Source organism: Crocodylus siamensis, chromosome 1, assembly GCF_052110815.1.
Source record: "Crocodylus siamensis isolate JL-2025a chromosome 1, ASM5211081v1, whole genome shotgun sequence".
NCBI lineage: Eukaryota > Metazoa > Chordata > Crocodylia > Crocodylidae > Crocodylus > Crocodylus siamensis.
In genome coordinates, this window is record NC_143395.1 from 389,892,121 (window position 1) to 389,918,114 (window position 25,994).

The window sequence follows — 25,994 nt, forward strand, 5'->3', positions numbered from 1 at the left end:
TGGATCACCCGCCTATCTTCTGGCGTGGATGCTTTGCCCCAAAGTTTGGTGTCATCGGCGAACTTAACCAGTCCACTCCTGACTCCAATGTCCACATCATTAATGAAGATGTTGAACAGTATGGGTCCCAGGACAGAGCCTTGAGGGACCCCACTGGTCACAGGGCACCACGATGAGTGACTGCCATCAATTACAACCCTCTGGGTCTGACCACGGAGCCAGTTTCCCAGCCAGCGGATCGTGGTGGAGCCAAGGCCACAACTGGCTAAATGGCATTTCCAGCACTTAGTGTTTAAGAGCTATGAAACTAAAGAGGATAGAGGTAGACATACAGGATGACTACTAACCTTATAGTGATGCCTAGAGTTACAGTCTATAAAATTAGCTAATTATCATGCAAGCAAATGTAGTCAGTTCATTTGCAAATCTAATCATGATTTTTTTAGGATCATCTATAATTCTTCTTATCTACTTCTTACAAATCAGATTACTGAAAGCAAAAGGTTCAGTATTGGGATCACTCTGGAAATGTTTCATTGCATGTGTCTGGAGACAAGGGAAATTAGAGGCTTCATTTTATTCCCGTTAGCAGGGTGTATAGGGAAAGTACTTAGATTTTTTTAGTTCTTTCAAAGAGAAGTTGTTTCTGAGACACAATTAAGAGACAGACTAGACAGTATTGTTGAAGAGACTAAAGGATATATGAAGGAAAAAGCTTTCATCTGTATCTCGTATGTAAAGGTTACTCAATTTTTTTTGGTGATTTTGTTCTTGGTTGCAGTGGCTGATTTTTGGTTGGGCGTGCATGAATATGCTGGTATAGTGGCCTGTGGAAGCAGGTTGCTGTGCCTCTTGCAGAGCTGCTCCTGCCCCACTACAACTGGGCTGCTTGTGGAGCCAGGCTAGGTTAGAGGCAGCAGTAGCAAATTCTGTTCCTCTGTGTCTGCTTCCAGGCTGGCAGGGCACCCTGGAGAGTGGGGGGTGGGGGGCGGGCCGACTAGGGAGAAGGGACCTGTCTGCTGCTGCTGCTGCTGCTGCTGCTGCTGCTGCTGTTCCTGGCTGAACCTGGCTCTGTGCAGAGCCTGGCTGGAGCAAGCAGAAGCGGTTCTGGAGCTTTCCTCCAACTCTACCCCCAGGGCAGCTGAATACAGTGGCAGAAGAGAGGGGAGTGGGAAGAGGATGCAGAACATGGAGGGAAGAGAGTAGGGAATTATTACTTGCTTCTCAGACTTAAATGTCCCTGGCTGCTTCTTGTGTGGCATGGTCAACAGAAAGGTGGGGTGCCTCCACACTACTGCACCACCCCTGGATCTGCCTCTGCTTCTGCCCTGAAAACTAGGAGAGGTGCCCCTTTCTGCTGGGGCCCCCTGCTTGGAGCAAACTGTTCCATTCACAGTTTCCTTAATTCTGTCCTCTCTTTACTCTTCTGAGAATCTTTAAAACTTCCAGCCAGACACTCCCTACTTATCCAAATGCCCACAGCCAGGTTTTCTTGACAGGGCTGATTGTTCCTTCTTAAACAGACAGATCACTCTGGGTGTCTTTACACATGCTCCAGGAGGGGTGAGGGGCGCTTAATTAAAGCGGCTCCCGACATCTGCAGCATCTTGTGTATTCAAAAGTCCATGCTTCAAAAATTAAAGCTTGCTCGAGCTTTAATTAAATCACCTCTGCTGCCATTTTGAGACATGGGAACGCTGAATACATGTGACATGAAGGCTGCTGGAGTGTGCTAGATTAATCGAGTTTGCTCCGACATGTGCTAATTAGTTGTGTTCGGCATGTATAGGTGCCTTCTGTTGCAGCCTGCTTGACCTCACAGCAATAAAACAGCTCTGTACCAAGCAAAGATATCTCCAGCACTTTGTTCTCCATCCTTAGAATCAAATTTTCAGCCTTGAGGAGGTGTCCCTTTTTTGTTATGAAAAAACCAAAACTGGATTGAAATAATTGTACAACCTCAAAAATGGTGACTGCTGTCTGGCAAGATTAGCCCTGAGTGTACATGGGTTATTGCCAAAGGAATAGGATTTGCCTTAAATATAGCATCAAACAGAAAAAAAAGAAAGATAAACCTTGGGGCTAGCAGCCCAGTAGACCAGGTCCTCAGCAGGTATGCTTCAGCATAGTTAAGTGAATTCAGTGGAGCAAGGCAGACTCAAGTCAGCTTGAGGCCTGGTCATACATTTTGAGCTCTATAGTTTCAGTCTCACAGGCAGCTTCTGTTAGAGAGATCCCAAGATTTCTTTGACCATGCTTTGCTTCATTAGTTTGCTGTGGATATGTGGAAAATCTAGGCAAGTAGCTAATTTACTGCCTTCTGGTATACCAGCAGAACGTTTGCTCTTTTCTTTCTGTCTAAATGAAAAGTCCGTTGCTGTAAGAAATCAGATGCATATTTTAATGAGCAAGGGAGTGCTGATGAGGGTGAAAAGTCCTCTTTCTTTCAGAAAGTTGCATAGTTTACACACGGAAGAACCCAGTTCCAGTGATACAGCTGCATTTTTCAGCTAGGCATGTATATGGATTGGTTGGTTTTGATATTGCTGGGAAATAAGTTACGGTAGAGATCTGAGTTGAGATTGACTGCTCTATTCTGACAGAAGATACGAAGAAACTATTTTCTTTTCTTCCGCTATTTTTTTTAACCCAGGAGGGTTAAATTCAACTTGCCAGTATGGAAGTCAGTATAACTCTGAATGCCTCTCGTGCTGGGAATCACATACTTCCTTTTGAAGTCAGCAGTTCTGAAGGCACTTCATTGAGGACAATCCCTTAGAGATGATTTATTTTTCTTGAGGAAATTTCTGCATTAATCTCCTTGATGACTAAGTTCAAGAAATGCATCAGTGTGACAATAACAGCTTTGAAGTGTCAAGTTATTGCCCTGAAGATTATTAATTTATTTTCCAAGGGCATCTATTTTTTTCCCCATGTGAAATGGAAGGGAAATCACATATGGGTCCTCATTACCTTCTTTGCCTGCTTATGGTTTTCTGTGATTTTGTGCTTCCAGTCTGTCTCCATCTTGAACACAGAAGTGCACAGTTCCTATTTTGGAAGCTTTTCATTATGCACACCAAATCTTTTCACAACATTATATGAAATGGTTGTTCACAAAAATGGAAGAGTTTTGTTGTTGTTAATTTCTTCCCCTCTTCCTTCTGTTTCTTTGCTCTTCCGCACAAGAATTTGCCAAAAGAGAATCAGGGGCTTTGTTCTAGCCATTCTAGCTCTCCTCTTACTTCTGATTCAGCTCTTGCCTGTTAGCCCACATTGAGACTTTCTACTGCACTTCCTCAAACTACTGGTCTGTACTATAGTACCTGTTAGGCATTAAAGAGATGCATTTTATGGCTCACCGAAGGTGGATGGTTGAAAAAACATGGTTGTTACAGATCAGAACTGAACAAATTAGCAGATTTATTTCAGAAACCTTGCAGTCTACCTAGGTGGAGTCAGCAATACTCTTCCATTATTTCCACAAGTACCAATTACACTTAAACATACTTTTTATGTTGTTTTTTTTAAAATGTGCTTTCCAAGACAACCTTTTCATTTTTCATTACCTTCTAAGACAGGGATCTTGGAAAAAAATCCAGCAAAATATTGGAGGGGGCACAGAGCTGGTATATTTTTTGTAATTAAAGTTAAGGTTCACTGTAGATAGTAAAATCTATTGACTCACTCCTACAATTCATTTTCCCTCTGGAGTCAAATAATTTACAGGTTGCAAGAGAATAGGTTGAATGGCATCAGAGGCCTAAATTTACATCTTGCCTATCCAGTCTTGAGTGAGGTGCTGTTTGTAGCTATTCAGCCTCAGGCAAAAGTAAGGACAGGAAACTTGTGCCACTCAGTTTCCTGCTGAAACTCACTTGCCCATTCATGTCAGTACAGGTGTACCATCTGGTGTGTTGTGGATCATAGATCCATCTCTCCCTATGTACCTGGACACCATAGGGAAGTAGCAGTCTCCTCTCCTACTGTGCATAGGTCTTACATTATCTGTAGCCTACTCTGTATGTTGTTTTACTTTTGTGTAACATTGAGTTCTTGATTTAAAAAAAAATATTTCCACCATGAAATTATGGTTCATTTTTTTATCATAGCACAGTTCAAAGCACTGCATGTCATTAAGAATTTATTTCATTATATAGATTGAATAATGTTATACAGAAATTTGCTACCTATGTAATTGTCTTTGTTTTGATCATATTATTTACTTTTTCCTTCATATTTAACTATACAATTTTGTTCTGTAGGGAAGGAAACGAAACTTTAAAGAAAATCAGACCTATTAAAAGCTATTGTACAATAACAGCAGAGGTAGCAAGAATACTGGGGTAGCTTGGTAGTCATTCATAAATTCTGCCCTTTTAGGAGTGACCAGTTTATATGATGTAAAATGCAGGTGGCTTCTGAGCAGCATATTTGTAACTTGGGTGGCAGTAGCTCATTAACACATTGTAATAGAATAGGTTTGAGGCTTGCTCTTTAAAAACAGAAGCAGTTTTTTTTTTTCCAGCACAGGTTAAATAACGTGTTGATTTTATATTAGGATCACCCCTAGAAAGTTTGATATCGTTCAGGCCTCTGAGGGACGAAAAGTTGGAACAATCGCTGCTGACACTGGAGATTTAACATTGAACAAGAGGGGAACAAGGACATCATTTACTTTTAGGAAAGTGAGAAGAAGCCCCTGCAACTGCAGTAAGTATCTTGAATTGCGCTTCGAATCCAGTGTTAATTTGCCAAATGCTCTCGTTTGTTTGAGAAACATATAATAAACCTTTCAGATTTTATGAATAGCTCGTAGGGCCTTGTTACACAGTAATTTCGGGTTGCTCCTGGACCCCTTAACACCTGGATTGTCCACATAGCACCTGAAACTGGTTTTAAGAACTCGTTATGTGGCTCAAAGTTGCACCACTCCAAGGCAGGATTATCTCTAATCTGTGCTACCTAGCTTGTATTACATTGTAGGCTACACGTTAGTGTAAACACCCCATTTGCCTCCCTCCTCTGCGGGCTTGAATCAGGCCCACTGCCCCCGTCCTGCTGTCCCAAGCACTCCAGATCCCTGTTCATGCCCCACCTTTCCCCATTACTTGTGGCTGCCCACACTGTCTGCCCCAGGTAAAGGTTGACCTGCCTGCCCAGCTGCTGCCGCTCTCTTGATGGGTTCAGCCCCAGCCCAGAAGTGGTGGTGGCGGCGGCAGCAGCAGCTGCTGAGTGGACAGGTTAACTCTTCCCTGCCTGCTCCCCTGGGCAACTACAAGTAGGCGGGGCAGGGAGAAGCTGGGGTAGCTCTGGTGGCAGACGGCGGGAGCCTGGAATGTGAAGCAGGGGAGTCTTACCTTTGAGGCCTTCAGGCCCCTGCTGGTCTGAACATGTGACTGCACTACCAGCAATCAGTGTTTGTGTGGCTCAGTGTAACATGTAACAAGGCCCTTACATCCAGAGTTGGTTCTCCTTGTGTAATTAAATAACAAACCTTTTCAGATATTGTTTCTTCTAAAAACTCCTTAGGAGGCACCACCATGCATGAAGAGTGTAGTGTTGAAAAATGTATGCTTTTTCCTGACTATCTATTCTCAAAAGGAGGGGTTTGGGTAGCATGATTGTTCCTAAAGAATCCCAGTTGTTTACTGGGCAGGGTCTAGTTTTGAGATGATCCAATCACACTGGAAAAATGAGGAGTGGATGTGGAAAGAGCCAAAGAGGATGATCCTTTCTAAGGCTGGCCATATGGAAATCCCCTGTACCCTCTAGGGTCTTAAACCATGTCATTTTTAGGGTGAAATTTTGTCCCCAGAAGAGGGCCAGTGCATGGTCTGGTGTTTAGGGCATTATCCTGGGACTTAAGAAACCTAGGTTTAATTTTCTTTTCCACCACAGACTTTCTGTATAACCTTGTACAAGCCATTTTAGTTTTGCTGCTTCTCAGCTCCTAATAGAGTCTATAATAAAGGAAAAAATAAGGGGGTGAGGGAATGATAATGATTCTTCCCTTCCTCACAGACAGGTTTCAGCTGAGATTTAAGTGCTTCACTCTTGTACATAGAGGTGAATTTCACTCTAGGTAACCTGCTTATTCACAGGAACAGAAACTGTCAAAAAGTATATGATCTTTGACACCAATGGTAATGTGACATTTTTTTGGAGGCTTGGGCTGTTAATTTTGAGTAGCATGAAAAATTATTGGTTTTCAGCAGGCTTCATGTGGTCTAATGGGCTGGCTGGCTGCCATTTTTCAGTTTCATCAGAGGTTTTCACAGTTTGATTTTAAGTTAGCCAGGTTGACAGATGCTGCATCACTTAAGTTTTTGCTTTTAAGATGATGGATGAAGGAAGTGAAGTCTTACTTGTATTCTGAGGGCTCCTGTACATGTGCTCCAACACATCCGGATTTGTCTCGAGTGTTCTAATCGGAACTCTCCAGCTTGCTGCAGCATCTCGTGTTCAGCCTCCCTATGTTTCAAAATGGCAGCAGGGGCACTTTAAAGCTTGTTGAACAAGCTGCTTGAGACGCTGCTACCATTTTAATTTGAATGGTTTCCAAAAGCCTCTGTAATTAAAATGTCCACTTACCCCAGAGCCCGTGCAAAAATGCCGTAAGAGTTTATTAACTTTTTAAAATACATGGAATCCACAAGAATTGTTCAACTTAGAAAGTTCCTTATTGGTATTTCTTCTTCCTGTGTCTAGCTTACCCTTCTGTATGTGACAGCCAACAAGACCAGCAAAAAGAGAGAACACCCATGTTCGCTGGCAATGAAACAGCGGCTGCAAAGCTGGAACAAGAGTATGTCCACAAAGTCTATGAAGAGATCGCAGCCCACTTCAGCAGCACCAGACATAGCCCATGGCCCAAAATTGTAGAGTTTCTTAGGGCTTTACCAGAAGGGTCTATAGTGGCTGATGTTGGTTGTGGGAATGGGAAATACTTGGGTATCAACAAGGGTCTGCATATGGTAAGTAACTGTGTTTTTCTTATTCTTGTTGCTGTTGTTTGTTAGTCTATTTATTCATATTATCATAGGACCTCAGTCGTACTAGTTGTAGTAGTTGCCGTGCAAACACAGGACCAGAAATGGTTTCTGACTTGAAGAACTTTATGGTTTCTGTGTTTGCCATTTGTCGCATTACTCCTCACTCTGCCCCTCACTGCACACCTGTGTACACATTTCTTTGCTGTAGAAGCTGTGTGGAAGAAAGTGAAAACTTCAGAGAAGCAGCACGTACTTGAGTACAGCCTTCCCTTCAGAAATCTACCAGGAGAGCATGTCAAGCAGGGCACCTCCTTGCTCTTCCTTCCCTTCCACAAAAGCAGCCATGCATCAAGCTCATGGAGGAGCTTTTTGCCCCTTGTAACTGGTACACCTTTATCTAAGTAATCTTCACAAGGCAAAATTGTTGGGCAAATATACCAGAGAGATTGGTGTATATACAAATATACAGTATCTATGTATACTAATAGAGGAGCAGATTGCTTATTATTGATGTAACAGGGCCTGATGTTAAATACCCACAGGGTGTTGCATCCAGACAATCTTGGTGCACACACTGTATAGTCAGTTGGAGCCTGGTGTGCTCTGCCTGTTATTCTTAGTTGTATTTATTTATAAAGTGTCAGTGGTGCACGTGGCACAAGTACAAAGACCATGAAGCTGGAGATAGATCTGTGAAGGGACTGGCCATGGCAGTGCTCAGGGTCACTATGCTCAGATTCTAGGAGCTACTGGCGTGGAATCCAGAGTTCTGAGACGGGAGCCAGAGTTCCCTAAACAGTGCAAGAGGAGATGTTAGCATCTAGGCAGCTGAGCTAGCCAATGGGAAATTCTGAAGAGAGGGATATGTCTGAAATCCTGCCTATCTGTAGCTCTGTCTATGTGGGGCTAAGATTCAGGACAAGGTGCCAAAGTCATCCTTTCAGGTATGGGCAGATGCTTTACTCTCCCCCTCCACCCCCACAAATAAACTTGTATTTAGGCTACTTTCATATAGTAACCTCATGGTTAAACACTTGCCCAGGAAGTGGGGAACCTGAGTTATAGGCCATTCTCAACATGGAGAGTTTCTAACCAACATCTCCCACATCTCAGAAGAATGCCTTACCCACCATGCTATGGGTTAGGCAGGGATGGGAGCAGGCTTCACTCTTCCAGCTGAAGCTATGCTGCTGTGTAGCAATGGGGGAAAAATACACTGGGCCAGAGATAGCAAGAGAGAGCCTGACTTTGTACCCATGTAATGTTATATGGGAGGGAAGAGACTTGGGTTTTGGTCCCTGCTCTCGACACTTATTTTTAATCCGAAGGCTCTGTAATGCAAAATGTTCTAGCAGTCCTGGGAGCATGGACAAGAACCTGGGAGTGCCCCCAATCCAGGGCTCCAGTTTCTTGCACCTTTTTGGTTGTTCTTTCTCTTTCTGGACATGCACAAGAATGGCCTCTGAGATGCAGGGGGATGCAGCAAGGGATCGGAGATGTTCTGTTCACCAGGGCGTCTCTTGGGGTAACAAGGAACAATGGTCACAAACGGACAGAATGTAGATTTAGGCTACGTATCAGAAAAAAATTCTTCATGGTAAAGGTAGCCAGAATTTGGAATGGGAATGGGAGGTGGTGCTCTCCCCTACCTTGGGGGTCTTAAAGAGAAGGCTGGATAGGCATCTGGCTGGGGTCATCTGCCCCCAGAACTCTTTCCTACCTTGGCAGGGGTTCGGACTCGATAATCTGTTGAGATCCCTTCCAACTGTAGCATCTATGAATGCCTAGAACGCTATGCAGATTCAGGCATCTATGGCTTTAAGAGTGTATAAGCAGTTTTTGTAGTTTGTAGCCTTAAAGGGCACCTATACGCATTCTGGACATCTGCTCTGATGTGTGCTAATTGGCATGTGTGGAAGCAGAATTGATTAATCAAGGAGAATAGTCGGGGAAGCACTGAGGTCCCGGAGGGGAGGGGAGCCAGGTGTCTAAGAAGAGTGGTTGCTCCTTAAGGAGACGATCCTCCAAGCCCAAAGGGTGGTAATCCCAACACGAATCAAAGGGAGCAGGATGGTACAAAAGCCCCCATGGTTCACCAAAAGCATCTGGGAATGTCTTCTAGCTAAAAGTGAGGCGTACACCCAATGGAAGGGAGGGGCCATCACCAGAAAGGATTATACTGTGGTTGCTCAGGGATGCAGGGGGGCAGTCAGGAAGGCCAAGGTGGAGCTGGAACTGGGGCTAGCTACCCGGATCAGGGACAACAAGAAGTCCATTTTTAAATATACAGGGGGCAAAAAGAAGGTACCGGGTAACGTGGGGCCCCTGCAAGACACTCTGGTAAATTTGGTCATCACACCAGACGGCAAAGCTAACCTATTTAATGACTTCTTTGCCTCCATTTTCCTAAGCAGGGACCAGATCAGCCCCCACCACTGGGCCCAGGGGAGGCGCACCTAGGTCAAGGGTCAGTGAGGATCTAGTCAGGGAACTTCTGGAGGGGACTGAATGTATTTAAATCAGCTGGTCCGGATGATCTCCACCCCAGAGTGCTGAGGGAATTAGCTGAGGTCATTGCAGGACCCCTGGCATGGCTTTACGAGCACTCATGGTGCTCTGGTGTGGTCCCAGAGGACTGGAAGATGGCCAGTGTGGTTCCCATCTTCAAAAAAGGGAGGAAGGAAGACCTGGGAAACTATAGGCCAATTAGTCTTACCTTGATCCTGGGTAAGGTTTTTGAGAGAATTATTCTGGCACATGTCCACGAGGGGCCAGCGGGGGAGATTATGCTTAGGGGCAACCAACACAGGTTCATTAGAGGTAGGTCCTGTCAGACCAGCCTGGTGGCCTTCTATGACCAGCTCACCAAATCCTTAGATGTAGGGCTAGCAGTGGATGTAGTATTTCTGGACTTTTGGAAGGCCTTTGACACTGTCTCTCACCCCATTCTCAATAAAAAAACTGGGGGACTGTGGTGTCAACACCTACACGGTCAAATGGGTCGCCAACTGGCTGGAGGGCCACACCCAGAGAGTGGTGGTGGACGTGTCATTTTTGACCTAGAGGGATGTGGGCAGTGGAGTTCCTCAGGGCTCGGTCCTCAGGCCCACACTGTTCAACATCTTCATCAGTGACTTGGACGAGGGGGTAAAAAGCACCCTGTTCAAATTTGCTGATGACACTAAGATGTGGGGGGATGTGGGCACACTAGAAGGAAGGAACAGGCTACAGTCAGACCTAGACAGGTTACAGGGGCGGGCAGACGAGAATAGGATGGGTTTCAACACTGACAAGTGCAAGGTGATGCACCTGGGGAGGAAGAACCAGCACCATATGTACAGGCTGGGGAACTCCCTTCTCGTCAGTGCAGAGGCAGAAAAGGATCTTGGAGTCATTATTGATGCCAAGATGAACATGGGCAGGCAGTCTGGGGATGCAGTCAGGAAGGCCAGCCACATCTTGTCATGCATCCACAGATGCATGTCAGGCAGGTCCAAGAAGGTGATACCCCCTTCTATGCGGCACCGGTCAGGCTGCAGCTGGAGTACTACGTCCAGTTCTGGGCGCCACACTTCAGGAGGGATGTGGACGACATGGAGAGGGTCCAGAGGAGGGCCACTCGCATGATCAGGGGGCAGCAGGGCAGGCCCTATGAGGAGAAGCTACAGGACCTGAACCTGTTCAGCCTTCACAAGAGAAGGCTGAGGCAGGATTTGGTGACCTGTTACAGACTAGTCAGAGGAGACCAGCAGGCACTGGGGGAGTCCCTGTTCCCCCGAGCACTACCAGGAGTGACCTAGAAATAATGGTCACAAGCTGATAGAGGGTAAATTCAGATTAGACATCAGGAGGCGCTACTTCACTGTCCAAGCGAAGTGGTGCTGGCTCCTACCCTGGGGGACTTTAAGACAAGGCTAGATAATTACCTTGCTGGGGTTGTTTGACCCCAGTACTCTTTCCTGCCATGGCAGGGGATCAGACTTGATGATCTGCTCAGGTCCCTTCCGACCCTAATAACTATGAAACTATGCCTATTAGCACACGCCAGCCACCTCTGCATTGCATGTATTCAGCATCCCCATGCTTCAGAATGGTAGTGGGGGTACTTTAACTTTAGCTCATGTGATGAAAAATCATCAAAGTGACCATTCTTGACAAACTAGCAGAAGGCAACTTCCTGAGGCATAGCCAGCACGGGTTTGTCGCGGGTAGGTCTTGCCTGACCAGTCTCATCTCCTTCTACAACCAGGTGGCTTATCACCTGGACGAGGGTGAAGAGATGGATGTCATATATCTTGACTTTAAAAAAGCTTTTGATTTGGTATCCCACAATTATCTCATAGAAAAACCGGCGAACTGCGGCCTCAGCTACATCACAGTTCCCTGCCTGGGGAACTGACTCTGAGGTCGGACCCAGAGAGTGGTAGTTGAGGAAGTCAGTCACTGTGGTGTGGCGTGACCAGTGGGGTCCCCCAAGGTTCTGTCCTTGGGCCTGTTCTTTTCAACGTCTTCATTAATGATATGAACATTGGTATCAGAAGTGGACTGGCCAAGTTTGCTGATGACACTAAACTTTAGGGTAAAGCATCCACACCCCAGGACGAGGGAGATCCAGGCTGACCCTGACAGGCTCAGAAAATGGGCAGACGAAAACCCGATGGCCTTCAACACCAAAAAATGTAAGGTTCTCCACCTAAGCAAGAAAAACCCACAGAATGCTCATTGGCTTGGCAGTACTACGCTTGCTAGCACCACGGCCAAAAGGGACTTGCGGGTCATGATTGACCACAAAATGAATGTGAGCCGCCAATATGATGTTGCAGCTGGCAAAGCAAGCAAAACTCTGACTTGCATCCATAGATGCTTCTCTAGCAAATTCCAGGATGTCATCCTCCTGCTGTACTCAGCATTGGTGAGGCCGCAGCTGGAGTACTGCATCCAATTCTGGGCTCCACAATTTAAAAAGGATGTGAAGAAGCTTGAGAGAGTCCAGAGGAGAGCCATGCACATGATCAGAGGGCAGGAAAACATGCCTTATGATGAGAGGCTGAGAGCCATGGGACTGTTCAGCCTAGAAAAGCGCAGGCTCAAGGGGGACCCTGGTGGTTGCCTATAAGTATATAAGGGGTGTACATCAGGATCTGGAGGAACGCCTGTTCACCAGAGCACCCCATGGGATGACAAGGTCAAATGGTCACAAACTCCTGCAAGACCGTTTCAGGCTGGACATAAGGAAGAACTTCAGTACTGTCTGAGCCCCCAAGGCCTGGAATAGACTGTCACCAGAGGTGGTGCAAGCACCTACTCTGGACTCCTTTAAGAGTCAATTGGACATTTATCTTGCTGGGATCCTGTGACCCCAGCTGACTTCCTGTCCCTGAGGCAGGGGGCTAGACTCAATCTTCCGAGCTCCCCTCCAGCCCTAACATCTATGAAATCTATTAAATAAAGTGCCCCTGCTGCCATTTCAAAATGTGGGATGCTGAATACATGTGACACTATGGGTGCTTTAATTAAAGTGGCTCTTTATTCAGAGTAGCTGCTCTGAATAAGGCATCTTGCCCCCCTACCCCTTAAGCACATGAAAAGACGCCCAAGGTGCCCAAATTATACCTACCACCACTTATAGGTGGCTAACTGCTGTTGTTGACCTGGGCTGTACAGTCTGATGCTCTAGTAGCAGTACCCAGGTCCGTTTTGCAGAATAAACCAAGAAGAAAGGGGGATGGAGTGCAGACTAAAAGCATGAGATCCAAACAGTCTTGTGTGTTGGAAGGAGAAGCTCTAGGCAATTTGCTGTCCCTTAGCTTCCCTTGCTTATCTTTTTGCTTTTCCATTCCAGCTTCTAATTTTGATTAGTTTGCTTAATTTAACCTTTGGACCTTTATTAAAGAGAAAGGTATATTGAACTTCCTTTGATCCTGCATGTCTTTCATATCATTTTTTGTGGTACATAATTGATTCTGTCACATCATTCCTTTGCAAGCGCTCTCCTTTGAGGTTATGGTCTTTATAGACTTGCTTTTCCCTCTGTCCACTCCTTCCTCTCATCTTTCCTCTCAATACCTGTCCCACTGCCTAAGATACCGATATTACTTACTTTCACCGTTCTCTCATATCTGTTACTGAAACTCTATTTTCTACCCTCTCTCACTTACTCATCTCTTTCCAACAGATACACAAGTGGTAGGCAAGGGATTTTTTTAAATGATGAAAAAATATAAATATTTAAAAAGTAAAAAATTCCATAACACCTTTTTTTTGAGAATACAGGTTTTCAATGGTTTGTTTTTAGTCAAAAAATTCTCCTTGTTGTTACATAGTATGTTGTCTGCACTGTTCCTCTCTCCGGAAATGACTGCATTTCAGCAAAGTATTGAATCCTTTATGTGCTTAGACTATAAAATATCTCTGAAATCCTTCAGGCTGAAAACTTCTATATAATGTAAAATATTTTAGTATTAACAATAAAAGCCAGACTTGTTTATATGTTTCAGGAGTTTCTGTCCTACTATTTGTATTCATCTATAAAACTTAACTTATTATTTACAACCCTGTCTGTATTTGTAATGCATCTATTTCCATTACTGTAGTCATAAAGTAGAAAGAATCAACTGATTTATAAGCAGGCATGCTTATGCCCAGCTGCTGTAGCGTAAAAGTAATTAATAGTCCATTGGTATGTTAAATACATTGCAGTCCTTTGTGTCTGTGTGAGCATTCTCCAATAAAAGAAATCTGTAAATCTAACTAGGGGGAGAGAGTTTTTCAAAGAATCACATTGGCTCCGCTCGGGAAGGAACTTTTTGGCTTGTTGGAACTCAGTTAGGAGACAGGAATGGGTATACCCCAAATGCTGTGCCCCCTTGGCAGAACCTCACAGGTTCTGTGGCTTCCTGATAAACTTGATACATGCAGTTTTCTCTGGAGGAACACCCTCCATGCTACTGTTCTAAGACACTGGTTATTTTGTATATCCCAAAGTAACAGAAGAAATGGGCAAAAGGAGAATTCAAAAAAGGAGATGAGATGGGTGCAAATAAAACTCTCAGCTGTTGTCATCTGACTGTTCATCTCCCCCAGAAAGCTGGTTCCTCTAGAACAGTGGTGCCCAAGCCATCCGGATCCATGAGCTGGAGCAGTGACACAGGGCTGGTCTGCAGGCCAGACCAGGCTATCACATGAGGTCTGTCTTTGGTCAGTTCTGTACCAGATCCAGCTGCAGATCAACCCTACGCACATAGGATCATATCATCTGGCTCTTGAAGCTCTTCAAGGGCATAGTAGGCAGCTCTGTGCTCAAGGCAGCCATGCTGCATGGCCAGTGCTGGCTGCTGCCATGCTGATGGCAGCAGTAGCTATTTTTGTGCCTCTCTCAAAAGCTGTGCCTCAGAGTGCTGCCCCCATTGCCTTCCCACAGTCACACTACTAAGGCTTCCTGTGGATCTGGAAATTTGGCAGCAGGAGAACAGTGGCAGCATTAATTGGGACTCGCAGCAATTAAAGTCACTACTGCTCCTTCACTGCCAAATTTCCAGACCCATGGGGGCCCTCATGGGCTGGGTGACATAGTTCCATGGGCCAGATCCGGCCAACAAGCCATACGTTGAACACCACTGCTCTAGAAGGAACTGGGGAGGGAGCTAGAGTCCAGACAGTATGTTCCTCATCTTTGTACACAAATCAGCACAGGATTTCAGGAATGAGCCTTACAGCTTTCGCTTCTAGAATTCTTTAAGCATGCCAGCCAAAGAGTGGATAAAGAAGAGCCAGTAGATATATCATTTCTGGCTTTTGCAAAGACCTTTTGAAAAGGCTAGTAAGGGAACAAAGTATTCATGGGGTGAGAAGTAAGGTACTGTCATGGATTAGAAACGGGGTAAGGGATAAGAAAAGGAGCATAGGATGATAAGGTTAGTAGTTTGCACTAGTAATGGTAGGGAATAGTAGATGCTACAGTCAGCAAAGGTAGCAAATGACTCAGAAAGATGGAGTAGTCAAGGATAGAGATACTCCTCAGGAACTCCAGGGAGATCTACCAAACTTGGTGACTGGGAAGAATGTTTCCTGGATTAGGCAGTTTTGTAGATGATACAATTTCTGTGTGTGGAAGTGATGCAAACTCTTATGCTTTGGAGCTTATATCAGCACCAATAGATCAGGGTAAGGTGCAGCATTCCCTCTAAGATGCATGGTGTGTGCGGTCGTGCAGGCACACCTGGCAGCGCGGCATGAGTGTGGCTGCACACACCACGCAGCTTAGAGGGAACGCTGGTTAGGTGGATGTCCTCTCTGTGGGAAAATTATTACTCCACTGTCTCTTAGCATAGTGTATTTATGCACCTGCCTTTGAAACAATTGGTATTGTCTGAGACAGATTACAAGACTGCATGGTGGACAGTTTTTTGTGGGGTTGGGCATTCATGTACCCCAGTTTACATAATACATTTTTTGGGAGAGTGCTGATAATTGACTCCCTGATGGATTTTGGTACTGTTTTCTGAAATCCTGCCAGCAGTCTTCACAGGAAGTAGTTTAGAACATACGGTAATGTCAGTGCCATCTAAGGGAGCAAAGACTCTTGGCATAGCTATGCAGAGGTAACATCTCTTCCATTGTGACTAGTTTTTTACTTCTGGGTTAGTCAGCAGGTTCTGCTCTCCCATTATAAGAAGGTGTATCTCCCCCTTCCCTTTGTGTTCATGATGTGTCATACTGAGCAGCTCTGAGTGCAGCCTTATTTCTTAGATGTTTAAAAGATGTTTTAATCCTGTATACTTTGAGCTGGGTGTTCATGTGAACTGGCTGAGTGGAACTTGCAGGATAGAATCCTTGTATGAGTGGTATTATTGGAACAACAGGATTGCTCCATAGGCATAGAGAATCAACTTTTTCCTCCACTTATTCCCCCCAACTTTGTGGGGTAACTGCAGGCAGCATGCGTGCAGCCACAGCACAACACACAGGTGGTCAGAAGCGCAGCCTGGCAGCAGGGAGAGAAGCTGGGTCCAGCTGGTTACTTTGTTGTAAGGGAAGGGGCATGGAGGCGGCGGGGGAGGGGCGCAGATTGAGGCCCCAGCAGTGGGGGAGGGTGCAGGGTTGGAGCAGAGGCAGGGGCTGTCCAGCTGGGGTGGGGTGCGGGAATGAGCGGTGCAGGAGGGATGGTTTGTGCTGCTACGTGCACCCCAGGGAGGGCATGGGAGGCATGTGCCCCTAAATCTGTGCTGGGGCTGGGGCAGTGCTGAGCTCCTGGCAGGGCTCTTGGGTCGGGCTGTGCTAAGGGTGGGTGGCAGCAGCGCTGGGCAGAAGTTTGGGGGGCTATGGCAAATTCGGGAGTGGCTGCAGCCCCTCCCGTAGACCCCTCCCAGCACTGCTGCCTCCCGCCCTAAGCACAGCCCAGCCCAGCCCAGCCTCCCACCAGGAAGAGCCTGGCACAGCCCTGGCCGAGGCACATGCCCCCCATGCCCTCCTAGGGTGCGTGCAGCAGTGGGAGCCGCTCCCTCCCCCGCATGGTCCACCCCCTTTCCCCCCAGACCAACCATTGATGGCTCTGTCCTGCATCCTATCCTGCGCTGCCGTGGCTGTGCAGTGCCTGCCCCAGCTCAAGCCTCACTCCCTCCCTCACCACTGGGGCCTCGATCTGCCCCCCCACACCCTTTAAATACAACAAAAAATATAAAGGGCTATATGAGCTGAAAGTTTGAGACAGAAGGGGTACACTTGTTAGAAAAGGTTGAAAACCCCTGCAGTACAGAACAGCAGTTTCATGACAACCAGAAGTTCACGTTAATAATTTTTTAGTGAGAGATGGAATCTGAGCCTGATTTAGTTAGGACAGAAGCTGGAAAATGCATTGAATCTTAAATTGTGAAATCCATCAGTTTTCTGGCTCCTTACCACTGTTTCATTGTTTGAATGAATTCACAAGTGGCATAGAAACTGATTTGTACCCCAAAAAATCACTATTTTCGGGCTGTGTTTTGGTATTTTTATTAGCTTTGCTTCCTGCACTACCACAACCTAGGTCCAAAGGTCATTGAAATCATTACAAAGAGTCTCATTAGCCTCAATGAGCTCTACATCTGGCTTCAAGTTTCTAGAGTGTCAAAGTAGGCATGACAGTATATGAATGCATGTTTGAAGGGACATTATCCCTGGAAAACTGCAGTGCAAATTTGAAAAGTAACTGAGCCTCTCAGTTTCATAGTTTACATATTTAATCAAAGTGGCATGATGGTACAAGTGACTGTGTGAGAGTGTAACACACAGATCTTATTACTTATTTATAAAAAAAAAATATTGGCAAGAGTATTGAAAGACAGTGAGAAAACAGATAAACAAGAAGCTCTCGAAGAGTGGGTGTTAATTTGGCAAATTGCACTGCACCTCACCTTTTTGAATCTGCTTTCTGCACTGCATCTTCATCAGTGACTTGGATGAGGGGGTAGAAAGCACCCTGTTCAAGTTTGCTGATGACACTAAGATGTGGGGGGATGTGGGTGCACTAGAAGGGTGCAGTAGGCTACAAGCTGACCTTGACAGGTTGCAACGGTGGGCGGATGAGAATAGGATGGGGTTTAACACTGATAAGTGCAAGGTGTTGCACATGGGGAGGAAGAACCGGCACCACACTTACAGGTTGGGGAACTCCCCTCTTGCCAGCACGGAGACAGAAAAGGATCTTGGAGTCGTCATTGACTCCACGATGAACATGGGCCGGCAGTGTGGGGAGGCAGTCAAGAAGGCCAACCGTACCCTGTCATGCATCCACAGATGCATCTCGAGCAGGTCCAGGGAGGTGATCCTCCCCCTCTATGCCTCACTGGTCAGGCCGCAGCTGGAGTACTGCGTCCAGTTCTGGGCGCCACACTTCAAGAGGGACGTGGACGATATGGAAAGAGTCCAGAGGAGGGCCACTCGTATGATCAGGGGTCAGCAGGGCAAGCCTTATGAGGAGAGGCTACGGGACCTGAACCTGTTTAGCCTCCACAAGAGAAGGTTAAGGGGGGACCTTGTGGCCTGCTACAAACTAGTCAGGGGGGATCAGCAGGTATTGGGGGAGTCCCTGTTCCCCCGTGCACTGCCAGGAGTGACCAGGAATAACGGTCACAAGCTGGCGGAGGGTAAGTTTAGATTAGATATTAGGAGGCGCTACTTCACAGTCAGGGCGGCTAGGGCCTGGAACCGGCTTCCAGGGGAAGTGGTGCAGGCTCCTAGCCTGGGGATTTTTAAAAGGAAGTTAGATGAGCACCTTGCCGGGGTCATCTGACCCCGGTGCTCTTTCCTGCCAAGGCAGGGGGTCGGACTAGATGATCTTCCTAGGTCCCTTCTGACTCTAGCTACTATGAAACTATGAAACTGAGACATGTGTCCATCCCTTCCAATTTAGGTTTAGTGAAAACTGGGAATATCACACAAAGTTTTGTCAGAGAGGGGAGTAAAGCTTTGATGCATTAATTATGTTGGATTCAGTCTTTTCCTAGACTGGAGGCCCTTTCAGTGGACATGGTGGAAATGAGATAGGCAGAAGTAACACTTAGAAGTGAACTCCGAGAGCCACACTAATTAAAAGCGCCTGGAGCATCACGTGTATCAGCTTCCCTGTGCCGAAAAATGGTAGCAGGGCACTTTGAACTAAAGCTCATCAAATGAGCTTAAAACAGCTTGCTGCCATTTTTTTACTGTGGGGAAGCTGATGCACATGACACTGGAGTTTTCTGGAGCATGCTACAGCAGATTCGATTAATCAGCATGTTGGAGCAGCCTCCCTGCACCCGTATAGGAGCCCTAAATGCAGGGCAAGTACAGTCTGTTCCACTTACCCTGTTCTCTCAATTGAAGGGGTGAGAAACCTGCAGATGGAGAGCGCTCTGCAGCAGCAAGAGCACAAAAATATTGAGCCCGCTAATGGATACAGTTTGGTGCTGATATTTCATTACCAAAATATGAGCTTATTTTAGTTATGGCACTTTGTTTCCAAAGGCACTTTGAGTTTGTGTAGCAGAAAACAAACAGTACGTGAAAGCAATATGGAAAGTCTGACTCAGACCAGCTGAAGCAAGGGAATCATTCTCTCTTGCTGTGACTGCGTGTTGTCTCATATGCTGTGTATGCGTATGCTTGCTAGAACGTAATTTGGTTCTTTAGGTCTCTCAGGCTGTTATTTATAGCTGAGATGTTTCTCTGGGGAGTTGCATAATTTCATTTGGTGGTTGAATTTCAAAATTAGATGTAGTTCTCTTGATCAGTGTCTGATGCACTGAATCAATCGGGTTCCTAGAATCTTAAATGAGCTAATTCTACCAGGTCGAACTGGTTATAATGCGGCAGCATATAAACAGTTACATACAGGTTATATATAACAGTTATACATAATGTTAGGCAGCATAATGACTTCTTTCTCAGTTTATACCTCAGCTTGGGTGAGGATTTAACATCTCCTGAATTGTGATGCCACTAGTAGTTAACATACTCATATAACATCTTTTATCCACAATGATCCATTCTGAATTGTTTTATGAGCTACCCACTATGAAAAAAATTGGGGGGTGGGGGAGGCAGGACCTTGATCTCCACTGGCGGGTGACCACTGCTAGAGTGAAGCTGTGGCAGTTCAACATAGTAGCAGGAAACTCCTTCTGGCCTGGTCCCCCTCCCATACCAAAGACACCTGTGGGTTGCTGGGGAACTACCTCAGTCACAGTTTTGCAGACTTTTTTGAAGCTTCATTTCCCTTGCCTATAATTTCTTTTCCCATTTGTTTCATCAATCTAATGGGTTTTGCAATCCAATAAGTCCTAAGTGTAGAATAGAGGGATGCCACACCACTTGAATGACTCCTGCTTAGTAAGTTGAGCTCCCACCATTCACATGGTCCGTGTGACTTATACTTTCTTAGTTTCATAGTTTGTAGGGTCGGAAGGGACCTGAGCAGATCATCTAGTCCGACCCCCTGCCATGGCAGGAAAGAGTACTGGGCTCAAACGACCCCAGCAAGGTATTCATCTAACCTCCTCTTAAAAACCCTCAGGGTAGGAGCCTGCACCACTTCTCTTGGAAGCTGGTTCCAGACCCTAGCCGCCCTGACTGTGAAGTAGCGCCTCCTGATATCTAACCTAAACCTACCCTCTGCCAGCTTGTGACCGTTATTCCTGGTCACTCCTGGCAGTGCTTGGGGAAACAGTGACTTCCCCAATGCCTGCTGATCCCCCCTGACTAGTTTATAACAGGCCACAAGATCCCCCCTCAGCCTTCTCTTTTGGAGGCTGAACAGGTTCAGGTCCCACAGCCTGTCCTCATAGGACCTGCCCTGTTGTCCCCTGATCATACGAGTGGCCCTCCTCTGGACCCTCTCCATGCTGTCGACATCCCTCTTGAAGTGCGGCGCCCAGAATTGGACGCAATACTCCAACTGCGGCCTGACCAGTGCCGCATAGAGAGGGAGGATCACCTCCTTGGACCTGCTCGAGATGCATCTGTGGATACATGCCAAGGTGCGGTTGGCCTTCCTTACTGCCTCTCCACACTGCCAGCCCATGTTCATCTTGGAGTCAGTGATGACCCCCAGATCCCTTTCCGCCTCCGTGATGACAAGAAGGGAGTTCCCGAACCTGTAGGTATGGTGCCGGTTGTTCCTCCCCAGGTGCATCACCTTGCACTTGTCTATGTTGAAACCCATCCTATTCTCGTCCGCCCACCCTTGTAACCTGTCAAGGTCTGATTGTAGCCTGTTGCATCCTTCCAATGTTTCCGCGTCCCCCCACATCTTAGTGTCATCAGCAAATTTGAACAGGGTGCTTTTTACCCCGTCGTCCAAATCGCTGATGAAGATGTTGAACAGTGTGGGCCCGAGGACCGAGCCCTGCGGAACCCCACTGCCCACGTCCCTCCGGGTTGAGAAGGGCCCATCCACTACCACCCTCTGGGTGCGGCCCTCCAGCCAGTTGGTGACCCATTTGACTGTGTGGGTGTCTACACCACAGCCCCCCAGCTTCTTGATGAGAACAGGGTGAGAGACGGTGTCAAAAGCCTTCCGGAAGTCCAGGAAGATTATATCCACTGCTACCCCTGCGTCTAATGATCTGGTGATCTGATCGTAAAAGGCCACCAGGTTGGTCTGACAGGACCTGCCATTGACGAACCCATGTTGGTTGCCCCTAAGCATGCAGTCTCCTGCTGGCCCCTCCTGGATGTGTGCCAGCATAATTTTCTCAAACAGCTTGCCTAGGATCGAGGTGAGACTAACCGGCCTATAGTTTCCCGGGTCCTCTTTCCTGCCTTTTTTGAAGATGGGGGCCACGTTGGCCCTCTTCCAGTCCTCCGATACCTCACCAGAGCACCACGAGTGCTCGTAAAGCCGTGCCAGGGGACTTGCAATGACCTCGGCCAGTTCCTTTAGAACTCTAGGGTGGAGATCATCCGGACTGGCTGACTTGAATACGTCCAACCCCTCCAGAAGCTGCCTAACTAAATCCTCGCTAACCCATGGCCCAGGTGTGCCTCCCCTGGGCCCGAGGGGGGCCCAGCAGGGAGGTGGCTGTTCTGGTCTCTACTTAGGAAGACGGAGGCAAAGAAATTGTTAAACATGTTAGCTTTGCCGTCTGGTGTGACGACCAAGTTACCCATGTCTTCCTGCAAGGGCCCCACATTACCCGGGACCTTCTTTTTACCCCCTACGTATTTAAAAAAAGACTTCTTATTGTCCTTAATCTGGGAAGCCAGTCCCAGTTCCATCTCTGCCTTGGCCTTCCTGACTGCCCCCCTACATCCCCGAGCAACTGTAGAATAGCCCTCCCTGGTGATGACCCCTTCTTTCCACTGGGTATAAGCCTCCTTTTTAGCAAGGAGACATTCCCGGATTCTTTTGGTGAGCCACAGAGGCTTGTGTGCTCTCCTGCTCCCTTTGATCCTCGTTGGGATTACCTTCCTTTGGGCTTGGAGGATCATCTCCTTAAGGAGCAACCACTCTCCTTGGACACCTGGCTCCCCTCCCCTCCAGGACCTCAGAGCTTCTCCAACTATCCTCAGCTCGTTGAAGTTTGCCCTCCTAAAATCTAGGGCCGCTGCCTTACTGCATGCCTTTGCCACCTTGCGCTGGATGGTGAATTCCAGCAGGCGATGATTGCTGTCGCCCAGGTGGTCGAGCACCCGCAGCCCCCTCACCAGGTCATCACCCGTGGCCAGCACTAGGTCCAACAAGGCGTCTCCCCTGTTGGGGCTGTGCACCTCCTGGGTTAGATGGAGGTCCTGCACTCTGGCCAAGAACCTATGTGAGCGTTCAGACCTGGCTGACTGTTCTTCCCAGCAGATGTCCGGGAAATTCAGGTCCCCCATGACTACCACATCCTTAGCCTTCACTACCTCCATGAGCTGACCCAAGAATTCCTGGTCAAGCTCTTCTCCCTGGCTGGGAGGTGTGTAGTAGACTCCCACCATTAAGTCCCTTTCCCCTCGACTGCCTTGTACTCTAACCCAAAGCACTTCAGAGTGCCCCTCCCCTGGCTCCTTGCTAATTAACAAGGATGTGTATTCCTCCTTAATATAGAGCGCCACGCCCCCACCCGTCTTTCTTATCCTGCCCCTCCTGTACAGGCTATAGCCCTTGACATTGACCGCCCAATCATGCGTTTCATCCCACCACGTTTCCGTAATCCTCACTATGTCCGGGCTGGTGTCAGCCAGCAGGAGGGTGAGTTCCTCCTGCTTGTTGCCCATACTACGAGCATTTGTGTAGAGGCATTTGAGGCCTCCTGTGGGTGTGTGTACTGACCCACACACCGTGTTGTCACTGGGATTTTCTTGTGCGCACCTACAAGCCCCAGAATAGGCACAGAATATACCAATGTAGCTTCTCTGACAGAAACGTGCTCTGATGAAAACCACATCTATGTTAGTGGCTTATCTAGGCATGGCTATACTAATGATCAAAATCCTATTTTAAGACCTTAGAAACGTAAAGTTGCTGAAACCTCACAGCAAGTGTCTATGGATCCCAGCACCCAAAATATTATTTAGAAGGGCAATGCTTAGTTTTTAAGTTCCATTTTGCTAGCTGTCAGAGAGAAGCAGCAGTCTCCACAGTGCAGCTCCTGTTGGGCCAAAGTTCCATGCAGAAAGGTAGGAATGTGCCTGCCATGATATCAGGCATTAGGGAATCACCATCTAAGACAAAATTAGTGAAACCTGAGATGGGAGCCTCCTTTGGGGGAAACAATAGAAGGTGTAGAACAACTTAATGATGGAGTGACTGAGGTAGGTTTAGTTGAACAGTCAGCTATGCTACTTGATTGAGATCAGAGACTTCAGGTGGCTTAATACAAAGTGTTTGATTGGGAGAACAAACAGAGCATAAACACGAACATTGAAAAAAGTTTCCAGAGGTGAGCACTTAAAAAAATACAGAACTCACCAACAAAGGTGGTGGAATTCCCTTTAAATCAAAATTGAACAGTTCATCTTAATTAAAATGAAACCAAGATTGGACATATTTCTAAAAGAGATGCCCTTGCTCAGCCAGAAATTGAATCATAGAGTTCTCAGGAATTTGTTGTTCAGGGGGTTAGAGCACTGCTCCCTGCTAGCCTTAAAATCAAGTCCCAAAGGCCATATTACTGGAACATACTTCTTCCATAGTAAGGGCTGGAAAAGTAGAAGGATAATTTGAAGAAAAAGATAAACCAAGGAGTTTCTGGTTCTAGTTTGTATGTCTGTGGGCATGTCTACACAAGATGCTAGAAGTGCAGCATAGTAATTCTACAGTGCATTAGCACGTCATGGTGAAAGCCATGCTAACACACTAAGGCATAATAGAATTGGTCTGCTGCGCATTACTGTTACCTAAAACACATGCACCGGTGCTGCTTTGCAGTAGTGCTGATAACATTTATTAAACAATGCTCTGTAATTATACCATATTAATGCATGTGTAGACATGCCCACTGGGCTCTGCTACAGTTGCTCACAAAATGTGCTGGTCACTGCAGAGATGCAGGAGGGAAGAAGCTTTCTGCTATAGGATTGCATGATTTCATAGATTTCATAGACATTAGGGCTGGAAGGGACCTCGGGAGATCATCGAGTCCAGCCCCCTGCCCAAAGGGCAGGAAGTCAGCTGGGGTCATAGGATCCCAGCAAGATAAGCATCCAATTTACTCTTGAAGGTGTTCAATGTAGGTGCTTGAACCATCTCCGCTGGCAGACTGTTCCAGGCCTTGGGGGCTCGGACAGTAAAGCAATTCTTCCTTATGTCCAGCCTGAAACGGTCTTGCAGGAGTTTGTGACCGTTTGACCTCGTCATCCCATGGGGCGCTCTGGTGAACAAACGTTCCCCCAGATCCTGGTGGTCACCCCCGATAAACTTATAGGTGGCCATCAGATCACCCCTGAGCCTGCGCTTTTCCAGGCTAAAGAGCCCCATGGCTCTCAGCCTGTCATCGTAAGATCTGTTTTCCTGACCTCTGATCATGCACGTGGCTCTCCTCTGGACTCTCTCAAGCTTCTCCACATCCTTTTTAAATTGTGGAGCCATGTCTTGTTTTTGTGAGGTTTTTGGACATCCCAAAATAGTAATAATTCTTCCCCCCTTCTCTGCTGCTAGAAAAAAGATAGCAGTCTACACACGCATTGAGGCACTTTTCCTAATGTGCTTTAAATTTAGCACCTCCAGTGTGAGGTACTAAACAAATGTGTATTAGGCTGCCGTAACGTGCAGTAATGAATGCGAACAGTTTTTAAGTTATGCTTAATGCTCAGTAGCCTATTTTACTACATTTAAGTATAATCATATGCTTTTTTAATGTGACACTTTACTGCACAGTAAAATAGGCTACTGCACATTAAAGCGTACATGTACAACAGGGATTTTGAGTTCTGACTCTCAGCACTACATAGCCATCTCCCTGAACAACACCTCTTGTGCCCGGCAAAAAAAATTCCCAAACATACTCCTCAAAATGTGGGCCAGAACTTTGGCTGTGTTTTGTCATGGTATCACTGGAATCAACTAGTTCATACTGGCTGAGGATCTGGCTCATCTTTTTAAAAAAAGATCTAAGCCAATACCAATGAATACATAATTCTCACATTGATTTGTAAAAAGTACTATAAATCTTTCATAACTATATATTAAAAATGTCATCCTGTGATAATCCTGGTAAGGATCCTAAACTTGCTTCTCTCTAGTAAGAGAAAGATTTATGGTGACTCTGTGTGCCCAATTTTTATGCACGTTCATGCAGTATCTATCATAATATTTACACTAGACAATTTAACATTAAGCCTAGTTTATCCTTTGCAGAGGTGCTGTGCATTCTAAGTGATATATTTCAAGGTCTCCTGTTTCATTGCAAGATACAATCTTTTTGTTTTGGGTGGTAGATTCACTTTAATAAGTATGACATTGCAACTAAGCCTGACTTCACAGTTATTTGGTATAATTTACATGCAAATTAGGACTTCACATTCTGGCAGTCTTTCTTCTTCTCAGGTTCAGTGCATTGGATTTCATCATTGTGCAGTGTGGTCCCTTTCAAGGTCATTTCTGTGTTTGAGTTCACACTGCGTATGCCCACTTGTATTGTATAAATTGAGGGCTAAATTGAACAGTGGTATAAATTATGGCAATCCTATGGAAATCACTAATGCTCACTCCACTAATAACAATGGTTAATTTGGCTCTTTGTGTTTTATTAACTGCTGCAAACTTGTGCCATCCTAGTCACAGAAGACTGGAAGGTACTGGCAGTGAGGTACAGAGCCTTTCATGTACAGGTGATCAGTTCAAAATCATCTCTTGACACTACCATTGGATTCCAGTGTGGAATGACGTGGATATCTCAGTTTAGTTCCAAAAGGATGCACATCCCATAAATCAGCCACCAGAATGAGCGCTAGCTGGCTTAATTTTATAAACTCGCCAAGGGTCTGAGGAGGAGGATTGCAGAGCAGAGCATTCCATTTTCTTAGACTGCTGGTTCAGCACCTTTTCTCCAGAACTACTTT

The 25,994-nt window shown here is 46.3% G+C and overlaps 1 protein-coding gene across 1 annotated transcript in view; it reads left to right on the forward strand.

Moving 5' to 3' along the window:
* The window catches only part of ALKBH8 (alkB homolog 8, tRNA methyltransferase), an 81,357-nt gene that overhangs the window by 43,407 nt on the left and 11,956 nt on the right, over window positions 1–25,994 (forward strand). The window contains exons 9-10 of the mRNA XM_090029868.1: window positions 4,562–4,713; window positions 6,712–6,977. Coding sequence (XP_089885994.1) covers window positions 4,562–4,713; window positions 6,712–6,977 — 418 coding nt within the window. The remainder of the gene's footprint in view (window positions 1–4,561; window positions 4,714–6,711; window positions 6,978–25,994) is intronic.